The sequence below is a fragment of the Centroberyx gerrardi genome, chromosome 5 (genome assembly GCF_048128805.1).
Source record: "Centroberyx gerrardi isolate f3 chromosome 5, fCenGer3.hap1.cur.20231027, whole genome shotgun sequence".
NCBI lineage: Eukaryota > Metazoa > Chordata > Actinopteri > Beryciformes > Berycidae > Centroberyx > Centroberyx gerrardi.
Genome location: NC_136001.1, coordinates 19442554 through 19464223, shown reverse-complemented (window position 1 = coordinate 19464223; position 21670 = coordinate 19442554). Strand labels below are relative to the sequence as shown.

At 45.8% G+C, this 21670-nt stretch overlaps 1 protein-coding gene across 3 annotated transcripts; it reads right to left on the bottom strand.

The window, feature by feature from the left end:
• Window positions 1–82: 82 nt before the first annotated feature.
• On the bottom strand, window positions 83–21629 carry crocc (ciliary rootlet coiled-coil, rootletin). 3 transcript variants are annotated; one of them, XM_078283833.1, is made up of 37 exons: window positions 21491–21629; window positions 18183–18309; window positions 17883–18028; window positions 16249–16440; window positions 16083–16166; window positions 15893–15984; window positions 15485–15650; window positions 15268–15374; window positions 14639–14866; window positions 14434–14524; window positions 14231–14317; window positions 13916–14128; window positions 12884–13083; window positions 12543–12725; window positions 12121–12265; window positions 11833–11979; window positions 11500–11730; window positions 10751–10944; window positions 10509–10636; window positions 10051–10220; window positions 9761–9940; window positions 9484–9618; window positions 9201–9344; window positions 8868–9106; window positions 8594–8753; window positions 8210–8377; window positions 7656–8091; window positions 7078–7241; window positions 6849–6969; window positions 6514–6677; window positions 5582–5797; window positions 4898–5122; window positions 4658–4807; window positions 4182–4382; window positions 3892–4023; window positions 1738–1911; window positions 83–1056 (listed from the first exon to the last, which is right to left on the bottom strand). In XM_078283833.1, the coding sequence occupies exons 3-37, from the start codon at window positions 18015–18017 to the stop codon at window positions 970–972; spliced, it is 5889 nt and encodes a 1962-aa protein (XP_078139959.1). In that variant the 5' UTR covers window positions 18018–18028; window positions 18183–18309; window positions 21491–21629; the 3' UTR covers window positions 83–969. The 3 variants fall into 3 exon arrangements, with proteins under 3 accessions (XP_078139959.1, XP_078139960.1, XP_078139958.1); XM_078283834.1 differs by having other exon boundaries at window positions 8210–8290; window positions 8573–8753; window positions 17883–18025; XM_078283832.1 differs by having other exon boundaries at window positions 17883–18025.
• Window positions 21630–21670: the final 41 nt, after the last annotated feature.

Here is a 21670-nt window from a genome sequence, read left to right as displayed (position 1 = left end):
ACACACTCATTACTATAATGTAATTTCAGGCTCCAGCATAGTGTGATGAAAGATATTTGTGCAAGACATAAATTATGGTGTACACACAGCTTGTTTATTCTCTTGCAAACATATTGGATCCATGTGTATTCTCCATACAAAGCCATACTGTTGTTATCATCTATGATGATATCTCAGTCTGCCAACCTTCATTAGTAAAACGTATATACAACTAACACTACAAACACATACTATAGGTTTACCACCACAGGTAAGTACAGGACTTTTTGAGCTCTATACAACAGTATCTATATATCAAAGTCCAGATAATCAGACAAATCTGCACTAGTTTCTCAGGGAAAATGCAGCACAGTTCCTTCATATGGTCAATTCGTTTGTTTCCTGGCACTTAAGCATAGTGAAGACCTTCCCTTTGTGTCCTCAACTGTTAATATGAATGTGAAGGAACAGAGGCCAACTGCAAACTGGCAGAGTTGTGGTTTTCATTCCTGCACTACATCCAGATTCTGTCTGGAGGAGAATCCTGTGGTGATTTGAGTTTCTTCTTGAATAAGAGGAGGAAGTTAGGGAAGATGTTGAGCAAGGATCAAGTAATAGACGGTTGCCAGTAATCAGCAGACTGCTGGCACTTACTGCACAGTACTGCTGCTGTGCATATTACACTGCTCCACTTTCCAGCCTGTTGTGTGCTTATGTATGTCGTAGGTTGAGTGAAGTATTCTTCACCGTAGAAAATCATCATCAACATTATAGTAGTGCTCATTTCTTTTTCACTTGATAAAACTAATCATATATTCAACAGTAGAGTTACAAATGCAGGTTATGATTTTAGGAACGTTTCCACAGGATAAATATTGCTATCAGACATTCAGATTGAGAGTATTCTCCCTGGCTTCTCCCTGATAGAAGGCGATATGCTGGTCCATCTTTGAATCTGTGCTGCTGGCTGTAAGTGGAGGGAACTGCCTCTCAGTTCCCTCCAGACAGCAAGGAGGAGGGAAGGGAAGGCTGCCGTCGTTTCATCTCCTGCTGCAGCTGCTCCTTCAGAGTGGAAACCTGTGGTAGGGACAGTGGGTGACAAAATGTTTTCTAAATTACCAATCTATAGCACGCAAGACTGTAGACTGAGACCATAATCCAGGTTGCATACACGGCTGTTCTTTAGATGGCTGCAGGTAAGAGGGATAAGACACTAGGAGCACTAGGAGCAGATGTGAAATGAAGGACCAGACACTGGCTGTGTTTACCTGCAGGGAAAACTCTGTTCTTAACTCGGATTATGAGAAACCTGGTTCAGAAGCCTGGTTTACTCTGATATTAAACGGGTGGCATGCAAATGTCTTACTCCTTTCACTTTTGCCGTCTGTTTTCACTTTTGCAGTCTGTGCAAACTCAGACTCGCACAGCATTATGGGTATATTTTGATGTCAACAGCGGCAAGCAATATTTTCTATTAGAATCACTATAGAGATCATCATTCTTTCCCTGTATTAGTGGTAACTTCAGTCAATTAAGGAGGGGGTAGCTGGCAGCCTCACTTTTTCATACTTTCTTCCTGGTGGATTGTCCTATCTCTGGAAATATTCTGTTAATTGGTTTATTCATGGCAACAGGGTTACTCAAACGCAGGGTATCAAAGGTGCATGTAAACAGCTGACCCTGAATAAGACTTAAACCGAGCGTGTAACCGTAGCCAGTGAGGAGTGTTCTGCTTGACCTTTGACACGATGTCTGTACCTGTTCCTCCAGGCCTTTGACCCGGTGGCGGTGGGCTCGCTCTCTGGCAGTGAGTGTCCGCTCAATCTCCCTGTAGTTGGTCTTCAGCCTCTCTGCCTCACGCTGGGCCTCGTCACGCTGCCTCGCCGAACTCTCACACACACTGTGTGACTGCTCCATCTCAGCCAGCTGAGTCTACTCAGACACACACACACACACACGCACAAACACACACACACACACACACAGATGGAAGAGACACAGATGTGAACAAGGGGAACAGGTAGAAATTCACTATACCATAAATCATCCAGGTACCAAGAACACATGCTATAAGACACAAGTTTCTTTGAAAAATACTGTGATTAACAGCTGGCAGGACAGAAGTTTTAACAAATAATCAGAACAAATATTGTGCTCATTCCCAATGCCTATAATCAGGTATTTTGTTGCAGCAACTACAGAGTAATAAACATCACAAATCTGGTGTTGTGCACATTTCCGGGACGCTATAAACACCTAGGCTATTTATTAGGCTGGAGAAGCTCCTCTGACAAATGGTTAACTGCTCCTTGTAGAAAGGCCTCCATAAGGACAGCAACACACAGACGTGTTGGCTCCACGTTAAATGACACAAAATGTAGATTTTCTACTTCAGTGAGGTTACTTTCAGCTCTGGAAAAAAATACTATAGCCCTCTTTGTACATAGTCCCCCATTTTAATATTACATTTAATAAAATAGACATTTTTGCATGTAGCTAAAAATTCTTTGGTGTAGTGAATGTTTGGGACTCTGAAACTGATGAACATCACCAGACTGATGATGACTGATGGTTTTCTTTTGAACTCATAGTACTGTTTTACATTGTGAGTGTTCAGTTGTGATAAGCTTGGTTTTAAATGACTCTGAGGCAGGATGGAGTTTGGCTAAATGAGAAGTAAACAATGATCTGAGATATCAAGCTTGAACCATCACACTCCTGCTGCAGAGCTTTAACATAGATTTAAATAACTTTAATGGCTGTTTCCAAATTCTTGTGGCGCTCACTCCAGCGTTATTTTTCTGCTTCTTTATAGCATGTTTGTGGTATAACCATAAAAGCTTGATCGAGCCATAACTGTTGTTTAGCATTATAACTAGTGCAAAGTGAAGTCTCCCCAGAAATATGTAATCTTTTAGGCCTAACCATGTGCTTTACTGCCTTAAATGTCAGTCACCTATTGCGTGTACTTTCAGGCCTCTTTTGAATGAAGCAGTAACAAGATTGATTGGGGCAGAGATGAATAAAAGCACAACAGTTCTCAACTGCTCATCATTTAGTGTCTAACAGAGAGCAGATGTATCCAGAGCTGGAGGCCTCAGGCTAGCAGGCTGCAATTATTTTGTAAAGCTTCCAAGCCACTTACGAATGGGGTAGCATTGGCCTAGCTTTAAACTACCAGGACCCCCCTTAAGCTTCAGGAATAATCTACAGGAACGTTGGGAGGGTGAAATGAATAAAGAATGCAAAAGTAAGACTTTCCGCTACAACTATCAAGCACAAGCCATCCTTGTCTCTTACGACGGCAACGACTGACAAGTTGTCACTCACACTCACCAGACTTTATATGCAATATCTTCTTTCTCATGCTAACCAACCCCTCGTTTCTCAAAGCAGTAAAGAAATAGAGACTTGCACAATGTAAACCAATCTTTTAACTGGCGGTTATGTGTGGTTTGAGAATCAGTGAAGGGGAAAGAATTTATGCACCACACAAACACATAAAGCCTATTCTATGGAATGTATTTGGCTGATTAAAGACCATTTTCTCACTCAAAAGCATGCATGTTTGGCTGTGTCCTTCGCAGTCAAGTATGATTGGGTCCAGGCAATTCAGTCTGCACCCTCTCTCAAGCGCTCACCTCGCAAGCAGAGGTGTGAAAACAACAGCTAAGAAAACAGGTTGGTGTCGCCAGGAATCACGCTGCTTTTCAACAACATTTTGGCTCTCCTTGCCCCCTGGTTTTGACCCCAATGCAAACCTTAAGGACAACAATAAGGGTCTGAATATTGTGACTTGATGTGACTTGTATACTTTTGCTGTTTTTGAGCGTGTGAGTGCTTCTGTTACATTTATGCCGGCATTTGTGAGGGAATCCATAAGTGTTGTGTGCATCAGTGGCTCCTCCCCACCTGCAGCAGAATTATCTGTTGCTGTGCTTCCTGCAGCTCTTGCTCGGTAGTGTTTAGAGAGCGGTCCAAACGGCTTTTCTCTGCAGTGAGGCGCATGCTGCCTTCCTCCGTCTTCAGCTTCTGGCGTTCAACCTAATGAGAGGTGCGGTTACGCAAATATGACCAGTTTAGAATGAGAACGACTGAAAGTGCCGAGGTGAAGCCACATACTGCAATGGATAAACATATACTAGACGAGTCTTGCATTTGTTGTGCATGATTATGGTGCTGATGATGATTATGGTGCTGACCTTATCCAGTGTATTCCTCAGTGCATTTTTATCTTTCTCCAGCCTGACAGCCTGTCTCTCAGCATCTTTTTTCTCAGTCTCAAGCATGGCGACCGCTCTTTGCAGCCCACGCAGTCTCTCCTCTGCGGAGACGCGCTCTGTCTGAGCAGACTGGGCACTGCGCTGGGCCTCCGTGAGACTGGACGAGCGCTGCCGCAGAGCCTGCAGGAGGGAAAGGGAGAAAGATGTGACTCTTCAGGGGGATTTATAGGGGCAAGCATATAAAAGTAGTTGCAGAATAGTTACATTGGGTATAAAAAGAGCGGCCCTGCAGCTGGTAAAGATCCAGTGTCTTGTGCAAGAACACTTCAGCAGCGCGGATGCTTGCCGACACTGAGGCCTGAACCAGGGTCCTGCGGTTAAAGGAAGGTCTCCCTACTCACCACACCACCCTGCTGCCCCAACTAAGAATCTTTCCCACTCTCCATCTCCCTCACCTCTTGAGTGTTGGAGAGCTCAGCCTCCAGTTCCTCTCGTCTCAGCTCACTCTGGTTCAGCTCACTCTGCAGGCTTTGCACACGCTCATTGATGGCAGCCATGTTTCTCTTGCCCTCAGCCAAGGACGCCCGGGCTTCATCCATTCGCTCCTGAATGGCACAGAAGAATAATCCCATCACTGTTCAGCTATCTTCCACCTCAGCCAAGGCCCGTTTTGTTTTTCCCTCTCTGTAACTCACCTGTAGATGCCTTTTGTCCTGTTCTGCTGCACTCAGACTCTTCTGTAGTGTAGCCAGGCGGCCCTGCGTGGCACTGTGAGCAGCAGCGGCCTCCTGAAGGCTCGTGTTGAGGCACTGGGTCTTGTCTTTGAGTGAGGATTCACCGTCCTGTGCTTTGAGCAGGACGTGGTTCAACCTCTCCACCTCTCTCTGGAGCACAGCCACGCGGGTTTCTCCCTCTGCTACCTGAGAAATGTAGAAACCCTTTAATTTTCTTGAATCAATGTATGATTCAGTGAGCAAACCAACAAAGAGAAAAAACAAACATCAAGAACAATTCTTTTTTTAGTCATTGTAGTTACAGGGTGTGGTGAGTGAGGGATTTTGGAGCTGCTTCCAATATAACTGTCACATGCAGTATGCTCACACAAAAGGCAGCCCTCTGCTCAATTTTGCTATTGCATGTAGGTACATTTTTCCTATGCCCCCCAGGCCTGATGATTTCAATATCATTTCATACAAAACAGTGCTTCTTACATGCCCAATGCTGAGGCACATATATGATGTATTTACATCCAAAATCGTTCAATGAATACATACATTTAAAGCCAAAATAATCAAATATACTGTAGCACTCAAACACATCAAAGGAAGCGTTTGGCCAGTTCTCTTCTTCATCAGCTGCTTGCTGCATGCCTGCTGTACCTGTTTGAGCAGAGAGTCATGGCGCTCCTGGGAGGCCTGGCTCTCAGCCTCCCTGTCTCCCAGGCTCAGTTTGAGTCTCTGCAGCTCCCCCTCCAGACTGCGCCTCCCCAGCTCCACCCTGGTGGCCCGGGCCTCAGCAGCCTCCAGCGCCTCCCTCAGACGCCTCCTCTCTGCCTCCAGACGCATTTCAGCAGCACGCTGCTTACTTAACTGATCCTGCAGAGACAGGAGGGAGTAGAGAAATATTTGAATATGTGTGACTTGCTGGTGTACGTTTAGGCAGCAGATATTGTTGTTGTCTAACAGGGACCTGAGTTTCAGAACCAGACTCCAGAGGCATGCACAGACACAAACACTGTAACTAAGAGGCCAGACAGACATAAAGCACACAGACACACACAGATGATCCACAGCTGGCTACCCTCCTCCTCTGCATTTACCTTTAAGCTCCAGGTTTTACTTTTTGGCTTCTAATAAATCTTTCTGAGACTTTTCCAAAAATACGTCTTTGTTCTCAAAGTGTTCAAATCCACACTTCTTTCTGCACAGCCCCCCCCTCCCTCCCCCTCCAGCTTTGCCTATCCCTATTCCCCTTATCCCACTCACTCCCTCACTCTCACCCACATGTTTCTCTTTATGTCCATGCTCCTCCTGTTGTTCAAAATGTGAATTGTTTTGCATGGTGTGTGAAGGTTGGCATCACAAAAACAGACATATGGAGAGAGCTGACATGGAACATCACAAGGGGCGTCACATTGTGTGTGGCATCTGTTGTTATTACATTCCCCCCCCCGTTTTTCCCTCTACACCTTGCACTACCGTTGAGTGCTGGCATATGGTAGTCTTGGCAGATCAGTGGTCACTACAGTGCATGTCGCAGTACACTCGCGTAGTGTGTGTATATGTGCACAAAAGGGCACGGGCGTGTGCACCTGCGTGTGTTTCTTATCCGTCTCAGAGGCTTGCAGGGCTCTCTCTAAATCCTTCACTCTGTCAGTAAGAGCTCTTCTCTCCCTCTCTCCTCTCCTCACCACCTCCTCCTGCTGCTGGAGCAGAGTCTGAGTGGCCGTCAGACGCCCGTCCACACCACGCTTCCCTAGCAACACAAGCACAGTTACACACATTAAAGATCACTTGTATATGCTGCAAAAACACAGAATGGAGTGCTTGACAGTATATAATGCATATTTATACTGTCTCTTGGTTAAGGAACCACTTTCGTTCTTTCCTCTGAGAGCGTGCATGGATTAATAAAACTATGTTCTACCTTCTTGGCATTCCTGCAAAGTGTTTTGTAGCTGAGTAAGACGGATCTGAGCAGAGTCTCTTTCCCCAGCAGCCTCCTCCAGCTCTCGTTGGAGAGCCCCCAACTGGCATCGGGCATCATCCTTTAAAACCAGCAATAACCAAAGGCTTGAACCATGTGAAGACAGAAATATCCTCGCATTATGATGAATCTTTACTGGTTATTTTGTCATGCTGTACTGCTGTGTTACCCGCTCTTTGTGTGCGTCACGGAGCTCTTGGAGGAAGTCTCTCAGACCGCTGCGCAGCGTCTCAGGGTCCAGCTCTGGCAGAGGGAGAGGAAGGGGCGTATCCCCCCTCTCAGGAGAGACGGCCCCGGAGCCAAAAGTATTATCAGGGGTATTTACCGCAAACTCTGAAAGAACAAAATGAAATATACAGAATTACAAATATTGTGTGGAGCAGGCTGTTGTATTTTGTGTTGCAGCATCTAAAGAAACATCAAATTAAAAGTTAACTTTACAAAGATATACATCCAAATCCCATGTGGCATATCATTGCTGTCAGATGAAAACCTTGTAATTCCAATTCTGGTGATTTTCATATTTTAACCTCAGTTGAAGGATTGCATGCTCCTTTATGGGTTGAGAAAATTCTATTACCCTTGGGTTTGTGAAACCTTTTCAAAACCAATTGGATAAACTCAAAAATGCATGGTGGTCAAGCTAAAAACAAGGTTGTTTTTCTTAGTTCCTGAAAAGCTGACAATTTGGAGATAAAGCTTTCACCCGACGACTGCGATATGTAACTCTGCCTGTTCCATTCTTACCTTTAGGAGGCGATAGTGAGGAGCGTCGGGGTGAGATGCTGCGGTGGCGAGAGATGAAGCTGGGTGCCGGGGAGCTTCCCCTCGGGCTCCTGCCCCTGCCCCCCCCGACACTGCTCCTGCCCCCCGCTCCGATGCCCAGCGTCCTCGTCAGCGCCGACTGGAGGCTGCCCAGACGAAACTCCAGCTCCCTCCTGCCGGTCTCGGCCCGGACCAGCTCCGCCTCAGTAGCGGCCAGGCGGCCCTGGGCTTCGCTCAGCTGCAGGCTGGACTGAGCAGCGGAGTCATGAGCCGTCTGGGTGCGCAGGGCCAGGTTCTTGGCTTCGTCCTGCAGCTTCTTCTCACAGCCGCGCGCCTCCTGCAGCTGAGCGGTCAGTTCTCTCTCGCAGCCCCGCCAACCCGACTCAGACTCCACCAGACGCTTTTGAATGAAGGAAAGCTAGGGCATAAAAAAAACAGAGAGAGAAATCATGACACAGTAAACACAGCAATTACAAGTCACAGGCGAAATGAGTAGAGTCTGGAAAACTCTTTTCAGTCTCCTCCCCCCTCCTCACCTCTTTCTTGATGGAGTTTCTGGCTGTTTCGGCTTCAACTAACTTCTGCTTGAGAGTGAAAACCTCTTTCCCTCTGTCCTCCTCTCTCTGCTCCTCCAGCGACAGGCGAGTCTGCAGCTCTGCCACCTCCCTCCCTTTCTGCTCCTTCTCTCCATCCAGAACCTTCACCTGGAGCCAAGGAAACCACGCATCATCGCACACTCACTCTACTGAGAAAAACATGAAAATTTCACAGTTGCCTATTTTCTATTGACTATAAGTCTAGACTGAAAACCAAAGCTGAATGGGATTATGCATGTAAAGCACATATTTCCAGTGAAATAGGCCTATTTCTAACTCATACTGAGCTACTCTTTTTGTTACAGAGGTATGAATGAGACTGACCTGTCTGCGCAGCTCCTGCAGCTCTCGTCGGGCCTCCAGTCGTGACCTTTCAACCTCTCTCAGGCAGCTGCGCAGCTCAGTCACCTCCTTCTGAGCAGATAACAAACTCTCTTCCAGCACAGCCAGCCTCTGCTCCTTCTCCTCACACTGTCGCTTCACACTGACACACACACACACACACACGTGTACACACATGATGATTATGGCTTTTAATATGCATTTCTCTCAATTCTATTATCACTGCATTGGATTCATTGACAAAGCAGAGTTTTACCTGATTCTCTCTGTTTCTGCACTTCTTAGAGTTTCCCTTAGCTGGGTATTTGACTGGCTGAGAGTGTCCCTCTCCTTGGTGACATCACCAAGGCTGCGCCGTAGCTCTATCCCGCCTCTTCTGTGGCCCTCTCCAGTATCCTGGGTTTGGTTGAGACGCCGCTCAATCTCCAGCACGTCCCGCCTCAGCTGGTCTCGGCTCTCCTCACTAGCAGAGAGAGAAGCTCTGCACTGCTCCAACTGGAAGGGAGAAGTGTTTGGGTGACATAACTGAGCAGAATACTTTCAGTTTCTATTATATCACTTTCATGCTTTCCTATGTAGGATCCTCTACCTCTTTGAGAGCAACATCGGCGCGTGACTGTAAGTCAGTGCAAGTCTCCCGCAGACTATGCACTTCCCGCTCATGAACACCGGTCGCATCCTCCAGCTGAGAGCGAAGCTCCAGTAGCTCGTTGGTCAGAGCACCTACTCTGGTCTGCAGAAAAAACAACAGAGAGTCAACTCAAATTAATCGTCCTTTTGCTATTGTGCTGACAAGACAGGAGAGGATGCAACAACAACAGGAGCTGAATTCAGACAGCCAGACAAAAGCCCTGTGTTGTTTGCTCCATTACCTGCTCCTGTTCTTTGTAATGAGCTGCTTCTCTGGCCATTCGCTCGGCCTCCAGCGCTGTAGCTGACAGCTCAGCCTGCAGGGTGGACACCCTGTCAGACAGCACTGCTTTCTCTGCCTCCTTTAGGGAAAGGGCCTGGGAATAGGACAAGAGGTCTGGTTGACATAGAGGTGGAACCTAGATGAACCAGAGAGTAGCTACGCTGTATCTGCATATGTGATTCAGTACCATGACAGCACTCTGTATGGTCTCTCAGAGCCTTGGACCCGATTCAGACCTGTTGTTTTTCAGTCTCTGCCTGCAGCAGACACTGATCTCTGTCGTGTTGAAGACTCCTCACTTCATCCCTCAGCTCCTCCCTTTCTCTCTCGGCTCTGAGATGCTGATCCTCGGCCTCCTGTCTGAGCTTCCGCAGAGAGCCCTCATGCTCCGTCAGCAGGCTGTGGCGCAGGGCTTCCTGTGGGACCAAACATGGATTAAAGAATCATCTGTATCAACAGCCTAAATGTAAAAATAGGCCTACATGCAGTGCTTAAAAAACACAGTGCAGTTGCTGAACCTTCTCACCTTTTCCGAGGCCAGTCTCTCCAACTCCTCCTGATGTTCAGAGATGGCATTGCGTAAGGCCTGCTGGGCTTCCAGCTGTGCAGCGTTCAGAGTCTGAGTCAGAGCCTGTCTTTCCCTCTCAGCCTGGGCCAGCGCATTCTCCACATCTGAACGCACACGCCTCAGTTCAGCTGCAAGTCCCATCCAGGAAAGTAGCAGAGAGGGACAATCACAGTCACAATCACAATATTGTTCGTTTCGTGTTATTCTGTCATTATGTTAACGTTAACGTCTTCGGTTTGGGATCAAGAGGCATATTTGTGTCATGATTTCCAGCTGTTTCTCTCTTCTGCCCTTTTGCTGTTTAACTCTATAAATATAATCCTCAGTTCACAATCCCTCCTCTTTCTTTGCTTTTACATGCTTTCTTTACATATTTCTGCCAGCCTCTGCTCCTCTGCTGTCGCCTTGTCCCTCACCTGTTGCGGTCTCACAGCGGACTCGAAGATTTTGGTTCTCTGTTTCCAGCTGCTCTCTGCGAGACTCCACCTGCACGAGCTGCTGCTGCACCTCGAACAGGCTGGTCTCCAGGGACTCCCGCTCCGACCTGCAGGGGCGGGGAGTCAAACACTAGTAACATAGACAGACATACATGCAAACTTAAGCACACAATGTCATGCACATGAACAATCCACATGCACACACAGCCACACACACAGACCTGAAGGCAGTCAGCTCCTCTGACAGCATGGTGTTCTCTCTCTCGGATGCCGTCAGCTGGACCACCAGCGCTGCTCTCTCTCGGGCCAGGTCTGCCCGACCGCGGCCCACTTCCTCTAAGGCCACTTCCTGCCGCTGGCCCTCTCCTCTGGCAAGACCTAATTCTGATCCCAGAGAGGTCACCTCGCCACACAGCTATCAACCAGGCCAGACAGACACAAAATGAATGAAGAGAAAGAAAACTAGGGTCTACATAGGTACGAAGTGGAGTTGAGAAGAAAAGAAACATGTTAGAAACATGTCCCTCAGATACTCTTACACTCTCAATCAATCTGTAGTACTGAATGCCTTCCATGAGTTATTTTGTGTTGTAATTTACTTAAATTTGTATCTCTGCCTCGACGGATTTCTCCCTGTATGATTGTTGAATGTCGGTGCAAAATAGTGAGTCTAGAGAGAAGCACTTACTCTTTGATTATAAGGGACTGACAGGGACTGAAACGTTTACTGTTGATGTTTTATACAGTTGAAAAAGTTCATGCTATCAAATTCCATTGTAGCTGCTCAGGAAATATCTCTAAATGATATCACATCCTCTACGTTTGGCCAGGTATCCACAGGAATAAGAAAAATACAAAATGGGCTCAGAAATGCAAGGTATGTTGCCAATAGCTGCTTTTTTAACAGTGGTGGATTTTTCCTTTAATACAAGGGGAGTGTCATGAAAATGTATCATAATCTATTATGTACCTGAGTGACTTTATCCTGCAGCTTAAGCCTCTCAGCCCTGAGACTCTGGAGCTCTGTCTCCATCCCCACCCGGCTCAGCTCAGTGTCCTGCAGCGACTGCTGCAGAGAGATACGGGCAGAGCTGAGCTCCAGCCTGTCCTGCTCCAACCGGACGAGCTCATCTCTGATGGTCAGCTTCTCTTGCTCCGCATCCCGTTTCTGAGCCTGCAGAAGGGCCTTCTCCTCCTCCAGCTTAGAGACAGAGACAAGGACAAGGCTTAGGGGGGAAACTCACATATGGTCGACACTTGTCTGCCCCATAAGAGGTCAGGCACTGTCATGAAATCCCCCTACCTGCATGATGATGGCGTTGAGGTCAGTTTTGTCCTGCGCCAGGCCCTCATTCATGCTGCCCATCTTGGCCAGAGAGTCTCTGAGAGCTGCATCCTCAGACTGGAGCTTGTTAACCAGCAGAGAGAGTTCTGCATTATTGCCCTCAGCCTGGAGAGAAAGGAAGAGTTATACAAAGGTCACACACAACAGAAGAGCACAGAGAATACATTTTGAAAATTAAATCAGTAGAATTCAAATAAATGATTAGCAAAACCTTGCAAGCTGACACCAGCTCTGACTTTTTCTTACCCGAGCGAGCGCTTCGGAGAGTTGGGTCTTTTCTCGCTCCAGCAGCAGCCTCTCAACCTCCCCCTGCTGGTGAGTCTCCCTCGCTGTAGACAGCTCCCCACGCTGGGCAGAGACCCGACTCTCACTCTGCTCCCACTGCCGCTGACTGTAACAAAACATCACATAAACAATAACAATACATTTTTAGGTGCTACCTCTATAAAAGCCGTGCTCTGCGTGTGTGTTCGTTTGTTCATTTGTAATGCTTTTTACCATGCGCAGTGCTTAATTATGGTATGCCTGCATGGTATCTGGGTCATTCTGTGGTCTTCTGAATGACTGAATGGTGAGCATATGGGCTGCAGCAGTTTGGTTTTACTGGAGTTAGTGGATTAGTGTCTCCTCATCGCATTCACTTAATCAGTGTCAATTAGGTTACTTACACTCTCTGAGACTCTGCCTTGGCCCGGTCTCTCTCCTGAACGGCAGTCTCCTTCTCCTCCCTCTCATGATCTCGCTCTCGCTGTGCGGATGTCACAGCCAACTGCAGCTTCTCACAGTCCATCTGTAGGATCTGGGAGCTGCTCTGTGCTGCCTGCGCTGTCTTCTCCAAGCTCACCTTCTCACTGGGAGGTGCATAATGAGACATGAGTAGAACAGATATTATAGGACTGGACATCAGGATAGACATAAGACAAAGTATGTTGTAGCTTGAGTTATTAGAGGCCTAAGCAAGTGACTACCGGGAAGCACTTTGTAAACACTGATGTAATTATCCGTTTACCTGGCCAGCACATCTCTCTCCTGCTTCAGACGCTCCTTTTCTCTGTGTGTGGTCTCCCTCTCTCTCTGAGCAGCGTCTCTCTCTCCCTGTAGCGTTTGGTTGCGCTGCTCTGCATCTCTTTTAGTCGACTCGGCCTCTGTAAGCTGCCTGCGCAGCTGCTGTACCGATGACTGGGCCGAGAACAAACGGCCTCGAACATCCTGTGAACAACAGAACAAGACAGTTGAGTAGATGATTAGCTGTTAAGAGGTAAATGCTAAATAATCAATTTACTCTAGATTCACACTAACTTATTATATGCACACAATAACAGGGTTTTTGCTCTATTAGTGTGTGGATGGCTGCTTTCAATGCGGCAGTGTGGCTTGGAAAGGGTTTGGGCAGCGGAAGTCGAAAGGTTAGAGAAGTAAGGTTATGAGGGTTGTCAGTTCAAATCCTGGCTGGAAAAAAACTGAGCAGGTGAAGTGAATGAAGCAAAGTCCCATCTCTCTCAGCAACCACTGTCAAGGTGCCATTGAGCAAGGCACTCAACTCCAGACTGCTGCAGTGCTTACAGGTCAACAGTAGAAGATTGTGGTTGCACTGGGCAGCTCCCAGGTGTCAATGTGTGTAACTGAGTGTGAAGCAGTGTTGCTGAAGAAGAGAGTACTGGTGCAACAAGTCTACCCTGGGCAAATTAAAGGTTAAAAAATGACTAATAGGAAAACACACACATCCAAACCTTCTTAGCGCAGGTGCGTCAGAATGAAGCATGAAAGTAGGCTATTAATAACACAAAAGATTTTGCATACTGCTCTTGCAATACAACACTCTTTTCATTTATTCATTTACATTTCAGTCCAATCGGACCTCCCTCAGAGTGTAAAATGTCCATAAACAGGACCATGTGTATATATAGCTTAAGCACCAGCTATCTGAGCTTTAACATACCTAATGAAATCTGTGCATAAAGCTGAGCGCAAAGTGAATAAATAAGAACAGTGTATTGCAAGAGCAATGTGCATAATGAAGGTTTAAAAATTGACTTGATACCTGCAGCTGGAGCTGCCTGCTGGTGACGGCAGAGCGCAGAGCGGACAGACCTGCCTCTGGCAGAGGAGCCAGTGAGGAGAGCCGAGAGGGGGAGGAGGATCTGCGAGGAGATGAGGAGCGGTGAGGGGAGGAGCCACGGATCAAAGCCAACAGTGGAGCCCCAGAGTTGTCCTGGTCCGCTTCTGATGATGACTCTCCATCCGACAAGACCGTCTACAAAACAAGAATAAAATGAAGCATTCCCATACACATGTGGCGTCTCCTGATATGAAAATGTGTGTGTGTGTGTGTGTGTGTGTGTGTGTGTGTGTTTACCTGAGCAATGTCCCGCAGTGTGTCCAGCAGTGTCTCAGTGTGTGCTCTCATCATCTGCATGTCCGTCTCATCGTTACCACTCTGCTCCTGAAAGAGAGAAAGCGAGATGAAGCACAGAGACCTCAGTCACCTGGAGGCGGGGATGAATGCAGCTGACCAATAGGAAACTGTTACAGCCAGACCCACAGTGGCCAGTCTCTTACCTCTAGCCTCCTCGTCAAGATGGCAATATCTCTGTCTCTCTCCTCAATTTGGCCCTTCAGCCTCTCCCCCTCTCGCACTGAATCTGACAACCTGATAGTTGAAAAACATGAAAAAGACTATCTTAAAAAACTGTTGACCGATCCAACGACAAAACTGGCGAGAGAGCTCGACATGACCCGAGCCTGAGCATTTCATCTCACTGACCTGACGTTGAGCTCACTTCTCTCAGCATCTGTTCTGGTCTGAAGACTCATCATCTCTGCCACTCGTTCTCTGAGCTGCTGCTCCAGCTGAGCCCGCAGAGCCGTCTCCCGCTCCAGTGCCAGAGCGGTGCCTCCCTCCCGGCTCTGCAGCGCGGCAGACAGACCCGCACAGGACACCTGAGCGGAGTGGGACGCCCGCGACAGCTCATTACGCATATCTGACAGGTCCCTGAGAGTGAGAGGGAGGGAGGGGAGAGAGGGCAATGTCATAATATTAGCACCATATTATCAGATTTTAAGTAAAACCTGCCCTTGGAAAAAGAGAAGTTCGGGAAGACAGGATTGTCCGGTCTTTCCAAATACACCAACACTGAAAACACTGCAGGAAACCTAATCCAAAATATGAAATATGCATGTGCACACGTCCCAAAATGTTCTTTGTAGCCTAAATTAATTGCTTGTATCAACATTAAATACACCCACTCATTTTGCATTTGTATTAAAACATTGTCACATTTTGTTCTGTGTCACTTACTCAGAGCTAAAATGTAGCTAAGATTCAGATCAATAAGGTTCTGCTATAGTATCAGTTGACAAATAGTTTGCGTTTTCCAAATTGTTGATCTCAACCTTTCGGTGGTGCTCTTCAGTTCACAGACATGCCGACGGAAGCCGACCACTTGCCGCCACAGCGTCAGCAGACGACTATGCTCACTGCTGAAATAACTGTGGAAAGACTGGAAGGGAAGCCGGAGACAGGGGAGAAGGAACAAATAAGACAAATAATCTTGACTTCACATTTCTTCGATTAAAGTGCTTTACTTTTTGACAAACATCCATCCCCCACCTCTTCCTCTCTCCTCCAGTCAGACTCCTTTTGCTCCAGTTCCTCCCTGGCTTTTGTCCAATCAGCAGTGAGCCTGCGTATGTCCTGGCTGAGAGCCTCATTGGCCAGACCGGCCTGCTCCAACTGCTCTCTCAGCATGGCGTTCACTGCAGACAAACTGCTGCTCCTGCAAAGACAACAACAAAACACGTCAGTGACTCATCAACTACTTATATACTAGACAGGAATTAAAAAACAACAATGGAGAAGTGTTCTGCTCTGTCATATATTTTGCCAGATAACTCCTTTAATTATACCTATCAGGGCCTGTGTATACTCTTGATATTCTGAGATGTTTGATACATACACAAGCCAGGAGATTAAAATCTTCTTCTACATTAATGCATGTTCGTCAAAATGATTAGTCACCTTTGTTGTTCTTCCTCCAGTCGGATTAAAGCATCTTCTAGGTTGCTGCTTGGTTCCTCTTGATGGCGACTGTTTGACATTTCACTGTGACCCTAAATGAGATTTGATTATGAAAAACATTGTGTATGGAAAATGTATAAAATATGGCAGCCTTGTCTAATGCTATGACAAATTCATAAATGGCACTTACACTTAGCCTATGTTGCTCCAACTCGGAGGAGCGCTCCTGCAGGGTCTGCTCTAGATCTCCACATCTCTTTTTGTACTGAAGTACCTGAAATGGCAAGAAAAATATTACAGTCTATGATGCTTTAGATGACCACGTCTCAGCGAAAATAAAAATGAAACAGGCATACCTTGGCCTGCAACTTCTGCACAAGCTGCGCCTGCCTCTGCTGACCCTCCTGGTAGGCAGTGAGTTTGCGCTTGTAGGCCGCTTGTTCCTCATCCAGTCGCCTGCGCAAATCCACATTCTGCTGTGCCAGGCTGCGGGACTCCGGTGAATCATGCTCCCCGTTTCCCGTCTCAAAACGTAGCGCCTGCTCCAGCTGTGGGTTTAATTAAAAGTAAGAGGGGGGTTGATGTTTAATTTTGCACATTTTCCAGGGCAGTCACAGTCCTGATAGACCTACAGTACATAGATGTGTTGGCACTGTCTGAATTCAACCAATACACATAAATGTACTGCAAATTCCAACATACTGACTAGTGTACAAGAAGGCAGTAGACCAGAGGCAGTTCATTATTGTTCTTTTACAGTAACTTACTACTTATTTTCACTCAGTACTCCATTTTATTCAAAAATTATTGATGAAAAGAAATGTGCATTTTTGAAAAGAATAAATAAAGTTTGATACTATTTACACTTGGTTTAATTTACTTTTTCTTGAAAAAAATAAATAAATAAATATTGCCGGCCCCAGTACTCAAACATGATACATACTGTATGCCCAAACCTGTGTGTGATGATCCATACATCATGTTCACTGTAAATATCTATAAGAAGTAACTATAAGTCCCTGACCCATCTCTTCTGTTGATAAGCATCTCTAAAGCTGCTTAGTTAAACACAGTATGGCATTAATACCAAAGAAGGTCTTCATTGTGGTAATGGATATGTCTGTGAAGTTGCATTGGCATACTAAACACTTTGGGAACTTATGATTGCCGTTGATTAGTCAAGTCAAAGAAGCTTTAGAAAGAGAAAGACAAAGATGTTGCAGAGAAAGCTGCAGAGAAAAACATCTCAGACATCATACTGTAGGAGGAGCTACAGTACCAGAGCTGTCGCCATGAACCTGTAAGACTGTTTCATTTAGTTTGTGTTCATACGGGTCAAGAATTTTAAAAGAAACTAATTTATTTGGAGGAAACTATTTCTCCATTAGCGCTGCCGTTTGTTTTTCGAACCCAGACTTGCACACCGACCTTAGTAATGTTCAATCTAAATGACGTACAGCGCCCACCCACTAGACCACGTCTCCTCTCCACTGAAGCCCCTGTTTACAATCACCCGGGGTGACAAACGCCATAGCAACATGCCACTTCAGTTCATTCCAGCCCCCGTCACCAGGGAGACCAGCAAATCTCTCCTGAACAGACAAAGAAAATACTGGAACGGGAAAAAGGGGGAAAGCGGCACAGTGTTCCCTTTAGATGTAAATGTCTGTATTACCTGGCCAATCTTGTCTTTCCAATGTGTATTTAACAGAAAGTCTTGCATTAACGCTTCCTGTACAAAGAGTGCAGATGACGCACATTGGTCAATCATGTGTAGAAGTCAGGATAGAGCAATAGACTAGGACCTAAACCCCAATCATATCTGGCAACTCTCTCTCTCTCTCTCTCTCACACCCAGTCCTTCATAAAAACCCTTTATCCAACTGGTAATGACAACTTCTCACTGTTTCAGGTCTTTATGTACCTCTGCTCTTCTAGCCATCTCTGCCTGTTGCTGTTGTTGTTGTTGTTGTCACTGTGTCTGCCTTACCCTCTCGCTAATGGCACCATACTTGATGGCGAGCTCGTCTCTATCCGCTCTGCTGTGAGCCAGCAGGTCCTCCAGCCTTCCCAGCTCTCCCTGCAGCACGCGGTTCTCCTCCTGGAGCGACATGACGGAGGACATGGCTCCTGCTGCTGAGAGAGAGAGAGAGAGAGAGAGAGAGAGAGAGACACAGAGATTAGGCAAGAAAAGAGTCAAAAGTATCATTCTTGCTTCGGCCATACATGTGTTACCTTCAGACATTTAAAATAATTTTATCTGGATCTGACGGGAACGGCGGCAACTCACAGCTGTCGTTGAGGTTCTTTGTCACAATTTCCCGAACTCGTGCTGGTAGACATGTAGGAGTGGCATCTGGTGAAGGGCCTCGGACCGTCAGCCTCTTCTCCTCAGACAGAACACTCTCCTCCAACCTCTGATATTTAAAAGAAACATAGACATTTGGCCATTAACACTGAGACAGAAAGAGAGAGATGAGAGACTGCTGCTTACACCTGATGACTCCCTCAGTCAAACACAGAGTGAAGTTCATACACAAGAAATGGAAATGACGCGCGATGAACTGAACGATGATGATGATATGATACAAAAGCTTTCATTACGCAGCCAGTGGCGTGAGACCAGGTGGCGTCACAGCAGTCACACCACACCAAAACTGCTGCCTAATGAAAATACAATACTGATCCCCTACCACACACACACACACACACACACACACAGCCATCAGCAGGTGTGTGTGTCACAGTGCACCACAATACACCAGATAGCACTTACTGTATGCGTTATAAGTGATGAGAAAGGCAGAGTGTAAACTACATCACCTGTTTGTTTTTTATGTATTGTTTGTTTGTTTCCATCGAGGACCACTTTGGAAATAAGTGTTTTTAGTAATGCTTTTAAGTGCTATCCTCTGGGATTTTGTGTCATGATGCTCTTTTGAGTTGTTGTGCTTTTAAATTCCTAATAAAATAAAATAAAATCAAACCTGTATCACAGACTCCAGTTTGGAGTCGGTGTCTGAATTCTCCGCGGCGCTCATCGCGGTGGCAGCAGATAATAATATCCTCAACTCCTACAGTCGCTGCTGCCTGCCTGTAGTCAAATAGGATTAACCCCTCGATTAACGCAACGCCTTCACGAGTTTGACCGACTTTTGTTGTCCAACCGGGGTAATAAAGAAGAAGAAAAAAGTTCATAACCTATTGCCGCTCGCAGGTGGACCCGAGAAAGTTTGGTCCTGCTCGGCTGGAATAAAGTGAGCAAGTGAGCGTCCTGCGCGCGTCCCCTCCGCTCCAAGACAGAGCCAGGGAGAGATTGAGGACAGCAGGATTAGTAGGTTTTAAGATGCCCCCCCCCCCCCCCCCCCCCCCTCACTCCACTCTCGCTGTGCGCAGTCAAAACACCTCCAATCGTGTAAAAAGGGGCAGACTACCGCTATTCAGCTGCAGAAGAAGGGGGAGGTGAAATCGACCAATATCTAAATATGCTTTCACCAAAAAAAGCAATCCTATATTTTTTTTAGAAGAATAGGCAACTACACAAATATAGCAACACTTATCACGCTGCTTAAGTAAAAAAAAAAATATCACAGAAAATTCTATAGGAATACCATAGGAGGTTAAAAGTACCATAAAGTGCGATATTAAACTAAACGAGTAGCTCAAACACACACAGGATTATAGTGATTTTTCGTTAAGACAGATTTAAAAGCTAGGCCTATAAAACGCCACGAAGTAGAATGCGCTGTTATTCGATTACAATTTAGTCATTTAGCAGACGCACTTATTCAGAGCGACTTACAGTGAGTGCAACTGTAAAATAAGTGACATTCCTCAAGCATCGACAGTAGCCTAGGCTAAGCAGCCAGATAATTCAGAGTCAGTCATGCTGTTTCTCTGATGTTTTTCTCATCTTCTCCTTGTCAGATTGCTCTTGGGTCTTGTTAGCTGATGTGATTAAAATCGAATAAACTCGAAGCTTATGGTTTAGCCAAATTTAGCCAATCGTGAGTTTGGAATTATAAGGTTCTATCTGATTTTTTTTTATTTTACTTTTTTAATCAAAATTGAGTTATCCACATAGGCTATTTGTGATCTTTGAATGTTACTTTATGCTTTTGTTGTGTTTTTTTTGTTGTTGTTTCTCAAATACGCTTTTGGGGTTCTTTAATATTAATATCTCTAATATTTAAAGAAAATGAAAGTATATAACAGTGTTGCCAGCTGAGATGTCAAATGTTTGCTGAGAGATCAGAACTGCACTCCACCCAGATAGAAACTTATCATTCCAAGCTCATATTTATATAAAAAAAGGAGCCTAAAGAGTTGTGAATGAAAAACTATAACACAAGCACTGAGTAGTACAGACTCATACATACTCATCTAGAGCATGAGGCTGTCTGTTTGGATTGCCATAGTTACAGACAAGAGGTTCATTATGTCAGTACCAGACCCCCCTTGCCTCAAAGCAGCACCCCCTCCTCCACCCCTCACCACACACACACACACACACACACCCTTACAAGTAAGTGATTTACAAGCTATTATGTGATGTGACGTGCCTTCATGCACCAATCATATCACATATATTGACCATCTTGCATAGTTTATGCCATCTTTCGGTCAACCAGATTCAGTTCTACTTTTTTAACATGTGTGGCGCCCCCTACTGGTCTGTTAACATCATGTTTAGCACTGATTTATGTGTGAGATAGCCGTGACCATACTGAGTGATGGGTGGGTGGGTGGATGGATGGATGGATGGATGGATAGATAGATGCGTGAGAGAACATGATATAATGATAGCCTGCTCTTACTGTAATATGAAAAGTGCTGCTCCTCTGACATAGCCTAAATATAATCCTAGATAGCGGAGCTCTGTACTGCTGAGGTCAGAGGTCAACAGTGGGAATTCAAGTATAATATGAGTTCAGACTGTGTGAAGTACACAGTCTGAACTCATACCATCTAATGGAGTAAATGACACCTGTTGCAGGCTCATCATCATCATGGCCTGACTAAACCGGACTATTAGCCGAAACTGCTGCTGCTGACTTGTGCTAGAATGAATAAGTAGTAATGTGTTTCACAACCAATGTCCATCACCAGTATGTAGTGATAAATAGACAGCTGGGTGAACTGTGACCTCCACTCCATCATAAGACAAACAGCCATCAATATAAACAAAATCAACTGCTTCCCACTTTTTGTCCTCTTTACAACACTTTGATGCCACTTACTATGGTGTCTACTCAAGGAAGTTTTATTGTCTACTGTGTCAATTTCTGTCATCAGCCCATCATCTAAATCCTACAACTCCCGACTAACAGAAAGGACACGCCCAATTTTTAAAAAGTTTACGTCGGGGGAGGATGGGGGTGGACGCAGCACCCAACTCAATGAAACTGAAGGTGAATTTAGACATTTGTTCGGTTTAACACAAACAGTTGCAGCCTAAACAGCGGACAGGCTCACATGATCTCTCATCATTGTAACTCACAATCACATCCTGGATGTAAATATCATACCGAGATGTCCACATCAGCCTACGCAGCGATACACACTTACTTCCCTATATGTGAATTATTATATCCTCACCTCGACTGATCGGCCTGTTGCGCATTATTCTGTCTTCCCTCCATTCTTCAAAACGGGCTTTTTTAGCTACAGCAGGGGGAAAAAACACAGTAGTTAGTGGTATCGGCAGTTTGCAGGCATAATGTTGCCTTGTTCCGAAATCTTCTCCATGCTTTTTCCGGGGAGGGACTTCCAGTTCAC

Bases quoted from the DNA above. Each gene is read 5' to 3' on its own strand.
- crocc (XM_078283833.1), bottom strand. From the start codon at position 18,017: ATGTCCTCCGTCATGTCGCTCCAGGAGGAGAACCGCGTGCTGCAGGGA. The intron at 15,375-15,484 runs GTGGGGGATGGA...CTTCCCTTCCAG, and splicing joins ACTGGAGGAGAGAGGAAGAG to TCTTTCCACAGTTATTTCAG. The intron at 10,945-11,499 runs GTACATAATAGA...CCTGGTTGATAG, and splicing joins TGCAGGATAAAGTCACTCAG to CTGTGTGGCGAGGTGACCTC.